Raw genomic sequence first — 16,293 nt, 5'->3', positions numbered from 1 at the left:
CCTGGGTTACCTCCAGCTAAATGCCGGAGTTGAGCCAGGCACCCTACGGTGTCAGGTTTCCCTGCCGTCCTGGTAAAGTAGCAGGGAAGGTGCGGGCAGTAGCGAAATACAAGTGTAGGCACGCCCGTAATCGCATGCTTTTGCACAAGGATGCGGGCCGCATCCATAAAACTTTCTGCTTACCTGGAACACAGCCTGGGGCTTGGAAGGTTGCTTGGCAACGCTGGCGTCCTCTACACCGCAGGTTGGCCCGCCCTGCGCTGATGGCAGCACGCAATGCAGTCACATGATTCATCTTTCTTAAGCTCTTCCCCCTGAAGTTGCCGGCGCTTCTGAACAACCTTCGGTGGCGTTACGAACCTTGCTGTTTGGTTTTTTGTAAACTTTTCTTCTTGCCTTCCTCGAATTGACCACAGACCGCTAATAGTTTTGCTTATCTGGATTCTGATTCTGCCTTTTGTCGCCTGCACCCTGCCTGACCACGGACCGCTGCCGTTTTGCCTTTGGATTTCGACTCAACTCTTCGTTGCCTGCCTCCTGCCTGATCACAGACCAATTTTGGGTTTATCTTTGGACACGTTTAAGTACCTTGCCGCCTGCACGTTGCCTGACCTAGAAAACTCATAGGATTGTCTTCTGATTTTGTCTACCTTACCTTGCTCTCCTTGCTTCACGGAACTTTGCACAATGCCTGGAGACTAAGTACACGGACTAGAGACTTCTGGGTGTACGTTTTGCCATCAAGGAACTTGCCACGCATGTCAGTTGCTCTTGAACTTCGTTTGGGCCGTCGGACAGGAGTCCCATACGGTAAGACTGTTATTCTGCTAATTTGACTCTTTCATGTTTCTGCCTTAGCCAATTCCTAATTCCTGGTTCCCCTCTCTGTGAATTCACTTGGCTGCTTCTTACTTTATTGGGTACTTTGTGTTTCCTGGTTATACGATATTGACTATTGCCTTGTCTTCAGCTGGGGGTATGTACTTCAGCCTACCTTGTGTCCAGTTCCACAACGCCAGTGTTGTGTACTCCTGCCTACCTTGTATTCAGTTCCACGACGCCCGTGTCATCGGTCTCCTGTCTTTCCATTAATAGACCATTCTGGTTGTGAATTCTAACAATCAGACAGGTACATTATTTGGAAGACTTCTTCGTCTACACTACGAGGCAACTCGCTCCATCTCAAGTATTCAGTGGTTCTGACAGATTCAGAAGCCTTATACATTATGGAAGCGAACGAGACCTTAGCTGCTATATTTCAATTAGTGGCCGATCTACGTAATGACATGACGGCTGCTCATTCCGCCACACAACGACGGATTGATGAGCTACAAGTGGGCCTTCAACCTCCTGGCGTACAGGTACCACCCCCTGACATGGCATCTGGGTCGGGCTTAGGACCGGCAGTATCCGGTACAGGACCGGTGTACATGACTGCCCAGTTTCCCTTGGCCCCCCCAGAACGATTCAATGGGGATCCTAAGACATATCAGACCTTTTTGAATCAATGAAGGCTACATTTTCTTTGTAGGCCTGCTTCCTTCCCAGACTCTACAACAAAGGCTGCCTTTTTACTGTCCCATTTAGGAGGTACTGCGGCCGCTTGGGCCAACCCCTTGTTAGAGGATGGCAGCCATTTGCTCTATAATTGCGACGCCTTAATAGAGGCGATGAGCCGGGTGTTTGATACACGTTATGCGACCCAGGCAACTGATTTGGAGTTGCTCGGACTCAAACAAGGGGACCTATCCCTTCTTGCATACTTGGCCAAATTCAACCAGCTTGTGGCAGAGACTGGATGGCCTGAGGACAAAAAGGCTTCATTATTTTACAAAGGTCTATCTGAATCCTTGAAAGACACCTTGGCTACTGTTCCGATACTTCCGAATACCTTTCCTGAACTCCTTGATATAGTCTTACAGATTGATTCCAGACGTGCGGAAAGGAAAGGGGAAAGACGAACAATCCCTCCTACTGCCGTCACTTCTCCCATACAAACCTCAGGATCTTCTGAACCTATGCAGATAGGTGTTGTACGAGGTCCCCTGTCCGCTGAGACAAGAGAACACAGAAGAAAGAATGGGTTGTGTTTCTATTGCGGGGCCTCAGACCATCTTTTGCGTACTTGTACTAAGAAACCGGCTAAGAAACAGGGAAACGCCAAAGCTCGGCAGTAGAAGGGGTCCAGCTGCCGGGCGTTTCCACTATGGGATCCAAGATGTCCGTTCCATATCGTTTGTCTGTTACCCTAGCCTCGGAAAAGATTGGTTTAAGAGAAGTGTCGGTCGTCCTAGACTCAGGAGCCACTGGGAACTACGTGGATGGAACCTATGCTTGAGAGTTAGGATTACCTATTGTACCCAAGTCTTGTCCAGAAACTGTTAATGCGGTTGATGGGTCCTCGCTGGTTTCAAGTCCTGTAACAGAGTGCACTGCCACTTTGGTTATGACCACAGGTTGTGGACATAAGGAGGAGATTACCTTTGATCTCATTGCTGCTCCGCAGTTCAGGTGCATCCTGGGACTACCCTGGTTGCAGTTACACAATCCTGTCGTTGATTGGCAAACAGGGGAGGTTATGTTCCTTTCTGATCATTGTGAAATTAATTGCTTGGAGGCCAGCCTGGATTCATCGAATCCCAGTTATGCCTTGCTTGACTCAGCTCCCATTGTGGGGGCGGTTGTCAACGTGGTTTTGCCACATGAATATCAAGGGTACAAGGATGTGTTTGATGTAGGGGGAGCCGATATACTGCCACCTCATAGATGCTACGATTGCCCTATAGAATTAGTACCTGGGGCAAAAATACCATCAGGGCGTATCTACTCTTTAACCCCTAAAGAAGATTTAATACTAAAAGAGTACATTGATAAGTCATTAAAAACTGGCTTCATCCGCCCATCAAAATCCCCCGCAGCATCTCCATTGTTCTTTGTTCCCAAGAGAGAGGGGGACCTACGCCCTTGCATTGACTATCGGGCATTGAACGCTGTTACCATCAGGAACCAATATCCACTGCCTCTGATCTCAATCGTGTTGGACCAACTTGGCACCTCTGTCGTATTCACCAAATTAGATTTGCGGGGGGCGTACAATCTGGTAAGAATACGCAAGGGAGACGAATGGAAGACCGCATTTAAAACGAAATATGGTCTCTTCGAATACTGTGTGATGCCTTTTGGGCTGTGCAATGCACCAGCAACCTTCCAGTATTTCATCAATGAGGTGTTCCACGCCATGTTGGACCAGTTCCTAGTGGTCTATCTAGATGACATTATTATCTACTCTCCTGATCTTGCAACCCATGTTACCCATGCAACGAGTGTATTACAACGCTTGAGGGAAAATCATTTGTTTGCCAAGTTGGAAAAATGTACGTTTCACGTTTATGAGGTTGCATTCCTGGGCTACAGGATCACCGATCGTGGGGTGCAAATGAGTCCTTCCAAAGTATCTGCAGTATTGCAATGGCCGATCCATCTGAATTTGAAAGAACTACAATCCTTTTTAGGGTTCTCTAATTTCTACCAGTGTTTTATCAAGGACTTCTCAGCCATCGACTCCCCCCTTACTGCTTTGACCAGTTCTAAGAGGGCATTTCGGTGGAATGAGGACGCTCAGAATGCTTTTGAGACCCTTAAAATCGCTTTCACTTCGGCCCCGATACTCCAACACCCTGACACCCTGATCCGACGCGGCCATACATTGTGGAGGCGGATGCATCTAATATGGCCCTTGGGGCTATATTATCCCAACAATGCCTGGAGACTAGCAACCTCCACCCTGTTGCTTATCATTCCAGAAAGCTCACATCATACGAAAGAAATTATACGATCACAGAACGTGACTTATTGGCAGTGAGAGATGCCTTCATGGTATGGAGACATCACCTGCTGGGTACCCCGGAGCCTGTCCAAGTATTCACTGACCACAGGAACCTGCTTGCACTTCAATCCATCAAATGTACCACAGCACGTCATGCCCGATGGCATGAGTTCTTCTCTATGTTCAACTTTGTGATCACCTATCGCCCCGGGGCTCTCCATTCTAAAGCTGATGCACTCTCTCGTAACCATGGAAATCCCGGACCCAATAGCATGGATGGGGTTCTGCTTTTGCCTAATCAAGTGGTTTGTGGGTGTACTCTCCAACCTTCTTTCAAGGAGACGATACGTGATTGGGTCAGAACGTCTCCCACTCAGATCACCACTCTTGGTTTAGAGGTAGTGCAATCTCTACCCTATAAACAAGGGAAAATCTACCTAACCGATAATTCTACGAGACTTCAAGCAATGCAATGGTGCCACGACTCTTCTGTTGCCGCCCACCCAGGAATCCGGAAGACTCTGGATCTCTTGAAACGTTGGTGTTGGTGGCCCTGTATGGAGAAGGATGTCAAAGACCATTTGGCAACCTGCGTGGTTTGCGCCCAGTGTAAGAATCCGCATGGCAAGCCCGTGGGATTGCTAAGACTCATGCCCGTACCCGAGTTACCCTGGACAATGATTTCCATGGACTTTGTTGTGGAATTACCCCTGGTGGAAGGATATGACACTATCTGGGTTGTCATAGATTATTTTACGAAAATGGCATTGTTCATTCCTTGTCGGGGTATTCCCACTGCTCCTGACTTGGCTGGCATGTTTTTGGAAAAGGTGTTCAGATGTTTTGGTCTTCCTCAGATCATTATTACGGACCATAGTTTGCAGTTTACCTCCCTTTTCTGGCAAGCACTCACTTCTGCCCTGGGTATAGACGCCAGATATTCCAGCGCCTATCACCCACAGACGGATGGGCAGACCGAACGTCTGAACGCCACTATGGAACAATATCTACGTTGTCTCATCAATCAGCGGCAGAACACTTGGGTTTCTCTTTTGGCCTTCCCAAAGTATGCGTACAACGATTCGTTGCATACTGCAACGGGTGTTTCCCCGTTCTATGCCATGTATGGCATGAATCCACGTTCCCTTCCAATTCACTTCGACCCACCACTGGATACTCCTGCGGCGCTTGCTTGTGTGAGAGACTTATTTGGAACACGCAGGATGGTTAAGCAACACCTGCTTCAAGTCCAATGGAAGGTGAAGGAGTCTGCGGACGTGCATAGATCTCCGGCACCTCTATATGAGAAGGGAATGAAGGTTTGACTGTCCACACGCAATCTGCGAATACCAGGTCGCAGAGCGTTGCTGCCACGATTTGTGGGGCCATATCGAATTATAGAGGTGATAAATCCAGTGGCCGTACGACTGGAACTTCCGTCAGCCTGGAGGATCCATCCAGTCTTTCATGTTTCGCTAGTGAAACCCTGCCATCCTTCTGCTAGACTTCCATCTCGCCCGCCTCCGATTAGAGTTCACGGTTCTGATGAATATGAAGTGAGCGCTATTCTGGGGACACGGATACGTAAGGGCAGACGGTTTTATTTGGTGGACTGGAGGGGTTATGGTCCGGAAGATCGTACTTGGGAACCTGCAAGTAACATACATGCCCCTGATCTCCTGTCCCGGTTCTGGTCTGCCCGCAGGGTGAAGGCCTCTTTGAGGGAGGATACTGTCAGGTTTCCCTGCCGTCCTGGTAAAGTAGCAGGGAAGGTGCGGGCAGTAGCGAAATACAAGTGTAGGCACGCCCGTAATCGCATGCTTTTGCACAAGGATGCGGGCCGCATCCATAAAACTTTCTGCTTACCTGGAACACAGCCTGCCGCCTGGAAGGTCGCTTGGCAACGCTGGCGTCCTCTACACCGCAGGTTGGCCCGCCCTGCGCTGACGGCAGCACGCAATGCAGTCACATGATTCATCTTTCTTAAGCTCTTCCCCCTGAAGTTGCCGGCGCTTCTGAACAACCTTCGGTGGCGTTACGAACCTTGCTGTTTGGTTTTTTGTAAACTTTTCTTCTTGTCTTCCTCGAATGGACCACGGACCACTAATAGTTTTGCTTATCTGGATTCTGATTCTGCCTTTTGTCGCCTGCACCCTGCCTGACCACGGACCGCTGCTGTTTTGCCTTTGGATTTCGACTCAACTCTTCGTTGCCTGCCTCCTGCCTGATCACGGACCGATTTTGGGTTTATCTTTGGACACGTTTAAGTACCTTGCCGCCTGGGGGGGGGGGGCGCTGTTGCGCACGATGGAAATGGCCGCCTGATCTAAGAGCTCCCGCTCCACCGAGAAATCCTGAGCTAGTTTATCCATCCAGCGTTGCCTGTTTCGCTCGGACGGGCTGGGGTGCTTGCCCGGCCGCCCGTGGTTGAACAGACGAAATCCTGAGGCCCGGGGTCGCCGAAGTTACGGCACGATTCAGATTGACCGGCGCACGGAGTGACAGGTATCCGGAGGCGAGCTCCAGAGCAGTCTACTACAGAGCCGCGGCGCGGCCGGAACGGCTGGGCCCAAGAGGGGAGGAGCTTTGTCCCGGCTCTGCCCTGACACTCTTCTGGCGACACGATACGGCTTCTGGGCTGCTGCGGTGTGGAAGACTCTCTGGCCCGTATCTGCTCAAAGCCCGACCCGGCCCCGGTGGTGGTTCCGCGGATGCTCAGCCCCCGTAGAACTCTTTACAAATCCTACAGGGCGCTGCAGGACGAGGCACCCAAAGTGAATCGCAGTAGTAATACCCACACGGACGACCGGTAAGGAGGCGAGGCTGGGCGGAGAGGGGGCCCCACGGGATGCCACGGGGTTGACCGGGCAGCAACTAAATCGGACCCGCAGCCACCCTTGTTGAGGCGGCGTGCTCAAGTCTCCAAGCGGACGGAAAACCAAACCCCTGCTGATAACTGGAATACGGTGTGCTGCGCCACCTGGAACGCCATTACTCATGGGGGAACCACAGAGGCCGGCTAAGGGCACCAAGACTCCGGGGAAGCCAAGGAAGGGCCCCATGGATGCCTACACGGGGGGGTCAGAGACAGGCCGCATCGGCCGACGCCCACTCGGCCGACACCGAGATCCCCGCTGCTGAATCCAGTGAGAATTTGGACAACCTAACAGCTATAGTTCAAAACGGGTTCTGCTCGATAAACACAAAGCTGGATGACAGTCTCCACCATCGGCTCCTTAAAGGCTAGAGTGGAGAAGGAAAGCCTACGCATAACGGAAACTGAAACCCGTATCAGCACTAATGAAGACGTTATCGCGCACCATAGCCGCGATATCACCCAAATTAAGGAATGTATGACAAAGCTACAGAGCAAGTGCGAGGACCTAGAATCGCGCTCTAGGCGCAATAATATTTGTGTGGTGGGCGTAGCGGAATCTTTTGGAAAGGCCCAAATGGAGACACACCTTGAGACACTGCTTAAAACCCTGTTTGGGCCAGAGGCCTTCTCTGAACAATTTTTGGTGGAACGAGCACATCGTACGCTGGCCCCTGCACCTAAACCAGGCGCGCCACCATGCACCATAATCGCTCGGCTTCTAAACTATAGAGACAGAGACACAATCCTACGGAAAGCAAGAGAGGCGGGAACCCTCTACTATGAGGAAAGTCGCATACATTTCTATCCTGATTTCTCCTCTGGAGTACAAGCGAGCAGAAGGTCCTATGAGCCAGTCAAGAAGCTCCTAAGAGAGCGCCAGATCCCATACGCTTTAATGTTCCCGGCAAAAATGAGGCTTCAACATGCGGGCAGGGCCCATTTCTTCGAGTCCCCAGCGGAGGCCATGCATTATATTGAAACTTCCATACCCCTTCCTCCCAGAGGGGGCAGACCAGCACAAAATAACAGGCCCAGACCCGTGGAATGTGAAGCACTTGCATGTCGACCCGGCGTGGGCCCGGGGCCCATATGAATAACTGATTAAGGTACACCAGGCACTTTGGTTGGTGGAGCTGTTGGACCTGATCGGCGGCCATGTGAAGCAACATGGCCACCCGTGGAATGTTCCATAAGTTGGATGGGCTACATCGTCAAGTTGGGGGTGATGATGAGGGGGGACGGGTGGGACAGGGTGGAGGGGAAGTTATGTTCAGTTGTTGGATGGTCTCAAGGAGACATTTTGTTGAAAGTTTTGGCTGCCTTCCGGAGCTACCTCTGAAAGGAGGATGGAGGGGGACGGCCTGTTGGTGGAAAAGTAAAATTTTGGTCGCGGCTGGGCTGGCACTGTCTACATGGCACGAACACTATGCACCTGTCAGATTTGGAAATGGCTAATGTGGCATCTCGGGTCCCCGGGGACGGGCTGCAGGTCAAGCTGCTGACGTGGAATGTGAGGGGATTGAACAATCCAGTCAAGGTTAGGAAGATATCCAACTACGTCTCCAGGCATAATCCGCAAATACTGATGCTGCAGGAAACCCATGCAGTGGGGACAGGTAACTCTCACATCCTGCCTGGGTGGGGTCCCCAGAGGTACCACACGGACTACTCTACCCAGTCCAGAGGGGTTCTCACCCTTATTCACCCAAGCCTTGGGTTCCGGGTTGGTGGGCACAGGGTCGATCCCCAGGGGAGATTTGTCATGGTCTGGGGGGGAGGTGGCTAACCAACTGCTTCTCCTGGTTAATACATATGGTCGCAACATTGATGACCCGGCCTTCTACCTGGATATATATCAGATGGTTATAGCACTGGATGTCTCGGGTGTCTTGTGGGGGGGGACTTCAACCTGACCATTGATCCGGTTCTTGATAGATCCTCTACGGTGATGAGACCCCCAAGCAGGACAGCATCGAACCTCAGACATGTCATTGCACAGCTCTCACTGGTTGATGCGTGGAGGGAGATTCACCCGGGCAGTAGAAGATACACGTTTTATTCTTCGGTACATGATTCCGAGTCCAGGATTGATTACTGGTTGGTATCCACGCCTATGATCCCCTCTGTTGAGCGATGTGAAATCCTACCCCGCACCCTCTCCGATCACTCCCCAGTATTGTTGGAACTACTATTCCGGAACACCCCGAGTCCCTTCAGGAGGTGGAGAATGTCTGGTGGAATGTTATGTGACCCCGGGGTGGTGGAGTCACTTCATGTTGAAATTTCGGAGTTTCTGTCCAATAACATCGGATCGGTCGACAGACTCTCGATGGTATGGGAGTCATTCAAGGTCTGGATGAGGGGTCTGCTGATGTCTAGAACTACGGGTATGTTAAGGGCTGTTAGGACCGAACTATCGTCAGTTGAAGGGAAGTTAGATGCACTTGAGAAAACATATTCAAACACGCAAGACAAGAAAGTACTAGCCGATATACACACAAATCTCCAGGAATTTAACAAGCTTGCTTTGAGAGAGGTCCGATATGTTGCGGCCCCGATCAGGGCACGCAGGTACGGGGAGGGCAACAAGGCTGGCAGGGCGCTCTCCAACCTAATCAAACACGATAAACAACCCACACAGATCACAAGCATACGCACGCAACAGGGGAGGGTTCTCCTTGGGGATAAAGACATTAATGGGGAATTTATGGAATTTTACAAGAGGTTATACTCTAACCAAGATAAGAAAACATCCGCAGAAATCAGGACCTATCTTGAGGCCCTCTCCCTCCCTAGGCTCCCGGACGAGGTGCGACTGGCAATGGACCAGCCGGTAACTATGGAAGAAATTGGGGAAGCAATCAAGGATCTATCAACAGGCAGGGCACCGGGGTCAGATGGGTTAGGCGCCGAATTTTACAAGGAGTTCCGTGAGGAACTTGTGCCGATACTACTACGGGTGTGGGAGGAAGCGCTCGAATCCGGCAGATTGCCCCCAACTATGAGAGAGGCCATAATAGTGGTACTCCACAAGCCCAGGCGACCACCACAGGACGTTTCGTCCTACAGGCCCTTATCACTCAAACACAGACGCTAAAATCTTTGCAAAGGTCCTGGCGAATCGCCTTCTGCCGGCAGTCCCGACCCTAGTCCACCCCGATCAAAATGGGTTTGTCCCTACTCGATCTACAGCCCTAAACCTCAGACGACTCTTTGGTATCATGGCGCAGATAGACCCCGCGAGGAGCGCGGTGGCCATATCCCTTGACGCTGAAAAAGCGTTTGACTCGGTATCGTGGGTCTATCTCCTTTCGGTGCTTGTCCCACCTTTATACGATACGTAAAACTCCTATATACGGAACCTGGAGCCCGGGTCCTGACCAATAAGACCATCTCCGAGATGTTCCTCCTAGAAAGGGGGACCAGACAAGCATGCCCTTTCTCGCCCCTACTATTTGCACTGACCATTGAACCTATGGCGGCCGCAGTCTGTCTTAGACACTCAGACAAAGGGATCACTATGAAGGGCTCCACCCAGCTGATTTTGCTTTACGCGGATGACACACTACTATATGTCAGGGAACCTGAGGTTAATATAGCACCCGTCATGACCGAGATCCAGGGGTTTGCAGACTATTCCGGGTACACCATAAATATGTCGAAATCAGAAATATTCCCCCTAACACCTGCCACCCAATGCCCTACAGACACAGTGGGACTCAAGTGGTCCGCAGACCACATTAGATACCTGGGAATACTGGTCTCCAGGGACAAGCTCACACTCTATGCAGATAACCACAAGGAATCCCTACAGGCAATAGGCTCCAAGCTTCAGATCTGGGGGGCGGCTCCCAACTTCATTAGCCAGCCGTGTTGCCATTCTTAAAATGGTTGTCCTCCCTAAACTTTTATACCTATTTGTTAATATTCCTATATGGCCGGGTAGGGCCTTCTTCTCCAGGCTTAGATCCATGGTGGTAACATTTCTCTGGAACTGTAAGACTGCTAGGATTAGCTGGGAGAGGATGGCGGAGCCCTATGCCTCTGGAGGGTTGGCGGCCCCCGATTTCGAACTTTATTATTACGTCTCCCAAGCCCAATTTGCAAAATATTGGTATAATGACGAGAACAATACACCCCATGCATGGATAGAGGAACACACCACACATCCCACGAATATACAGTCAGTTATTTTCGATCCAAAGTATAAAGACACGTGTGCATATAATCCGGTTAGCTGCACAGTCAGGGCATGGATGGCGATATTTGAGAGGCTGGGAGTGGAGGTCCCCTACAACCCAGAGGTGCCGCTTTGGGACTTCCCGGGCATACCCCCCACGCATGATACTAACATACAGGAGTCCTGGGACCCTAACAGGGAAATGAAACTGGGTGACATGTTTGTGAATGGTGTTTTTGCGGACCGGGGTCTCTTGCTGAGGGCACTGGGGGGTGGGCCCCTGAAAACATTGCAATACTACCGAATGAGGTCTGCATTCCAAAAGAGGTGGCCTCTCTTCCCGGATGAGCCCCCACCCCATCCATGTGTGCAATTGGTAACATCTAAAAATGGCCTGGGGATTGCTAGGTTGTACACAGCCGTGCAAGCTCATACCCCCACATTAAATCGGATAAAGGAGCAGTGGGAAGCGGATTTGCAAGGGACCAGTGAAGAAAAGAAATGGACCAACTATTGTGCGTTATCCAAGAAGGTTTCACTTAATGCTGGTCTAAGGGTGATTCAATTTAACATCCTGAACAGGCTACATTATACGCCGGCCAGAATCGCAAGGTTTGCACCGGATGCCTCTGACGCCTGTCCCAAATGTAATGCTCCCCAGGCTGGATCCTTTCACATGTACTGGGACTGCCCGGTACTGAGGGGATTCTGGAGGGAGGTGGCTGAGCTCCTGGAAGAATTCATTGAGGTTCCCCCCGATTTGACTCCTCAGAAATACTTGTTTGGGGACATTGGCAAGCAACCAGAGAAAATTAGAAGATTATTTAACATTGCATGTGCTATTGCCAAAAAATGTATTTTACAGAAATGGAAAAGTTCTCTCCCGCCCACCCTAAACCAGTTCCTTCAAGAACTGACACATGTCAACGAGTCAGAGGAACAGTTTGTTTTAACCCGCCCCTCGGCATGCAGGCCCAAGGACATTTGGGGCCCGTTCAGATCCTATCTATGTAACATGAGTGCCGATGCTGACTTGTCTTCATAATATTGCTATGTGAAATGTAATGGATATTCTACCCCTGATGTAACTGTTAAACAATTGTGCTGTGATGTGACGGCCTATACGTGACCATTAATAAAAAAGAGTTTTAAAAAAAAAAGTACCTTACCGCCTGCACGTTGCCTGACCTGGAAAACTCATAGGATTGTCTTCTGATTTCGTCTACCTTACCTTGCTCTCCTTGCTTCACGGAACTTTGCACAATGCCTGGAGACTAAGTACACGGACTAGAGACTTCTGGGTGTACGTTTTGCCATCAAGGAACTTGCCACGCATGTCAGTTGCTCTTGAACTTCGTTTTGGCCGTCGGACAGGAGTCCAATACGGTAAGACTGTTATTCTGCTAATTTGACTCTTTCATGTTTCTGCCTTAGCCAATTCCTAATTCCTGGTTCCCCTCTCTGTGAATTAACTTGGCTGCTTATTACTTTATTGGGTACTTTGTGTTTCCTGGTTATACGATATTGACTATTGCCTTGTCTTCAGCTGGGGGTGTGTACTTCAGCCTACCTTGTGTCCAGTTCCACGACGCCAGTGGTGTGTACTCCTGCCTACCTTGTATCCAGTTCCACGACGCCCATGTCATCGGTCTCCTGTCTTTCCATTAATAGACCATTCTGGTTGTGAATTCTAACAATCAGAGAGGTACATTATTTGGAAGACTTCTTCGTCTACACTACGAGGCAACTCGCTCCATCTCAAGTATTCAGTGGTTCTGACATACGGGCCAGAAAAGCCCTCGTTACCACCACCAGAATGACAGAAAATCCACTCATGGAGTCCTTCAGGACTCCATGAATGTAGATTTACACCGGATCGCCAGCACTCATAATCCAGTAAAGGTAAGTACCAGGAGCCGGTATCCTGGTGGCTCTACTGCCAGGATACCGGCACACTCGGAATGAGGCCCATCGTACCGTAATTCAACTGTACTGAGTTCTCTCTGGTTCAGTCAGCCTGGGTTCTCCTTCAAAAGACTAGTAGCTAGTAGTGATGAACAGGAGGTATGGCAGGAGGTCATGCAAACTGAGACCCTCCAATCGGCACTTAAACCTCTCCAGACACTTTTTAAAAAATGAATATCTCTTATTGTTTTCGAGAGAAAGTGCTTTTTGGTGCTTCTCTGTCCACATGGATATTGAATGGCTGTTAGTATACTTATGTTCATTTTTCTCCGTTTGATTTTAGTAATTTTTGGTGGTAGTTAATGAATTGCATATTATATTTGTAATACTTTTTGACTGATCATCCAGCTTTTAACTATTTACTTCAATGCAATTTGAACTGCTTGACTGAAATTCTGGCAGAGTTGAGGACTATTGAGTTTGTCCCACAGGTGACCAGAAAGAGTACTTTAGTGAGCCTTACTGTTTTTCCTGTTTGGAAACCTGTGACTAGGACATTATGGGAACAAATCAAGAGCAGGATAACTATCTAACCCATGTCCTACTCCTACCCTCCCCAGGCACTTTCCCACACAAGGCAATACAAAACCATGGCGTGGCACCACATGTGATAAGGTAGTGGGAGGAGGTGATGAGGGTGTGGCAGGAGAAACAGTGGACAATATGATATGACAGGTAAAGGTAATGTGGGCAATGAAGGGCAAAGAACATATGGGGGAATGATGAAGTAATGAAGAAGAAGGCAGGATATGATGTGGATCAAGTAGGACAAGACATGATGAAGTAAACAGGAAGTGACACAGTTGTGGGGGGGGCATACACCGATGCAGATGGGATGATAATGAAAAGGTACTTACTTCACATTTAAGATAAAAGTATGCAAGAGGTGGATCAGGTGAAGTAGGCAGGAGTTAATGAAGATAAGGTATACAGGTGTGATAAAGATGGGTAGGGTGTTCGGTGATGGCAGTGAGGTGCATAGGATGTGATGAAGGTTGGGTATGCAGTAGTGGAAGAAGATAAGAAGGTATGAGGTAATAAAGAGGAGGTAAACATGTGGCGATAAAGATAAGGTGGCCTTGAGAAGATGGGCAAGGTATGAGCTGGTGGCCATTAGACAAGCAGGGGCTGAAAACCAGGAGCTATGTAGAAGATAAAAGGGGATAAAAAGAGGCAGGCATGCGAGTATGAAGTCAACAAGAAGAGAAAGTGGCTAAAATGGATATAGAACGAAATGATTGTGATAAGGCAGGCAGTAGGTGACGAAGATGGGCATGGCAGGAGGCCATGACGGGCTAGATGGGAGGTGATGAAAATTGGGTAGGGCATGAGGTGATAAGGAATGTAACTCATCAAGTGGGTAAAATGAAGGTGAAGTTCAGGGCCCTGTGTGTTTGTGTTTAGGATGGAAGGGAGAATACTCACTCTGCTGGCAGACACCAGGTCCTCGGCAGCAGCTGGAATTCCTTAGGGTAGAGCTTCTGCATCCGGCTCATATTCCGGGCCAGTGTGTCCTTCCGGCAAATCTCACTCATCCCCGGGAAATGGTTAATTTTCTGGAAATTAAATGGTTCAGGGACAAGTGAGCAACATATTAAACAAACACGGCCATGTTTAGAGACATGTCACATAGAGGGGGCATACCTGATAGCCTTTCATTTCCAGGGCACGGTCCAGGGACACCGAACAGTCTGTCCAGAACAGGGTCCACTCACTGGGGTCATATGACTCCCGCAGGCCATAGCGTCGAGCTGCACGACGCACTGCATTATGGGAACAGAGCAGATCATACGTTTTCAATGATTTGACTTCTAGCCGCTCGTCCACTAACATTTTCCACATATTCAATTGAAATCTTCAGGGGCACTATTTATCCCTTGTTTGGCCGAAAAGAAACAAAATCCCAAAAAATGAAATACTCAATTTCTTGGGAAAATTAATTGTATTCTTTTCATGTTTGTTTTGGGTATCTATGCTTCCTGCTTCCAAAATTGTATTTTGATAAAAACGTGTTTCCACTTTGGAAAGTAAACACCAAAGTTAAGATAGATTTACCAAAATGAGAAAGCTCAGACTTTACATGCTATACTCTGGTTGGACTAAGTAAGCAGAGCCAAGAGTGCACAAGCATCTTCAGTCTTTATCAACTGCTTCACTGTGAGGCTGGCAGTCCCCAAGATGGCCGCCCCGACTCTCTCTTCCTAGGCATAACTTGGCAGTATATATTTCACGCACAGCATCCCTATGTGACTAATTTACCACATATGCATAGAGTTCATTTGGTTACAAAACCATGCACAGCTTGGACTTTATCACTGAAAAGACTCAGCCATGGGGCACTCTCAGAGTACCACCCAACCGTGGGCACTGTCAGGATAACACCAGTGGTACAATGAGAACACCAACCCAGCTCTGAGTTTCCATCAGGAGACTGCATAACAGGAGCTTAGGCAAAGCGACACTATCGGACCGAGAACAACCAGCACTGGGACACAATTAGGGGATTTAGAAAAGACTCACTATTTAAAAAATGCAAAGATGTATGGAACTATCATGAGAACACCTAGCTCTAGGGTACTACAAGAAGAACACCCAATCCAGTGGTAGTACATTGACTCCAAGGGCAATACGAGAAGAACACCCAGCCCAGTGGTAGTACACTCAGCCCAAGGGCACTACCAGAAGAAAAACCAGCCCAGTGGCAGTACACTCTGCCCAAAGGCACTACGAGAAGAACGCCCAGCCCAGTGGCAGTATATTCAGTCCAAGGGCACTAGGAGAAGAACACCCAGCCCAGTGGTAGTATACTGAGCCCAAGGGCACTACAAGAAGAACACCCAGCCCAGTGGTAGTATACTCAGCCCCAGGGCACTAGGAGAAGAACACCCAGCCCAGTGGTAGTACACTCAGTCCTAGGGCACTAGGAGAAGAACACCCAGCCCAGTGGTAGTACACTCAGTCCCAGGGCACTACGAGAAGAACACCCAGCCCAGTGGTAGTACACCCAGCCCCAGGGCACTACGAGAAGAACACCCAGCCCAGTGGTAGTACACTCAGACCTAGGGCACTACGAGAAGAACACCCAGCCCCATGGTACTACACTCAGCCCAAGGGCACTATGAGAAGAACATCGAGCCCAGTGGTAGTACACTCAGCCCTAGGGCACTACGAGAAGAACACCCAGCCCAGTGGTAGTACACTCAGTCCTAGGGCACTACGTGAAGAACACCCAGCCCAGTGGTAGTACACCCAGCCCAAAGGCACTACGAGAAGAACACCCAGCCCCATGGTACTACACTCAGCCCAAGGGCACTATGAGAAGAACACTGAGCCCAGTGGTAGTACACTCAGCCCAAGGGCACTACGAGAAGAACACCCAGCCCCATGGTACTACACTCAGCCCAAGGGCACTATGAGAAGAACATCGAGCCCAGCGGTAGTACA

General features: G+C 49.6%; 1 protein-coding gene across 7 annotated transcripts in view; it reads right to left on the bottom strand.

Annotated features, from left to right (window-relative positions):
* Positions 1–16,293, bottom strand: part of TTLL6 (tubulin tyrosine ligase like 6) — a 592,552-nt gene that overhangs the window by 468,981 nt on the left and 107,278 nt on the right. For all 7 annotated transcript variants that reach the window (XM_069634591.1, XM_069634596.1, XM_069634593.1 and 4 more), the window contains exons 4-5: positions 14,494–14,612; positions 14,275–14,405 (exon numbers count right to left, since the gene is read on the bottom strand). In XM_069634591.1, coding sequence (XP_069490692.1) covers positions 14,275–14,405; positions 14,494–14,612 — 250 coding nt within the window. The remainder of the gene's footprint in view (positions 1–14,274; positions 14,406–14,493; positions 14,613–16,293) is intronic.

This window comes from Ambystoma mexicanum, chromosome 13 (assembly GCF_040938575.1).
Source record: "Ambystoma mexicanum isolate Mex_15411 chromosome 13, UKY_AmexF1_1, whole genome shotgun sequence".
Classification (NCBI taxonomy): Eukaryota; Metazoa; Chordata; class Amphibia; order Caudata; family Ambystomatidae; genus Ambystoma; species Ambystoma mexicanum.
This window is presented reverse-complemented; position numbering and strand designations above follow the sequence as displayed.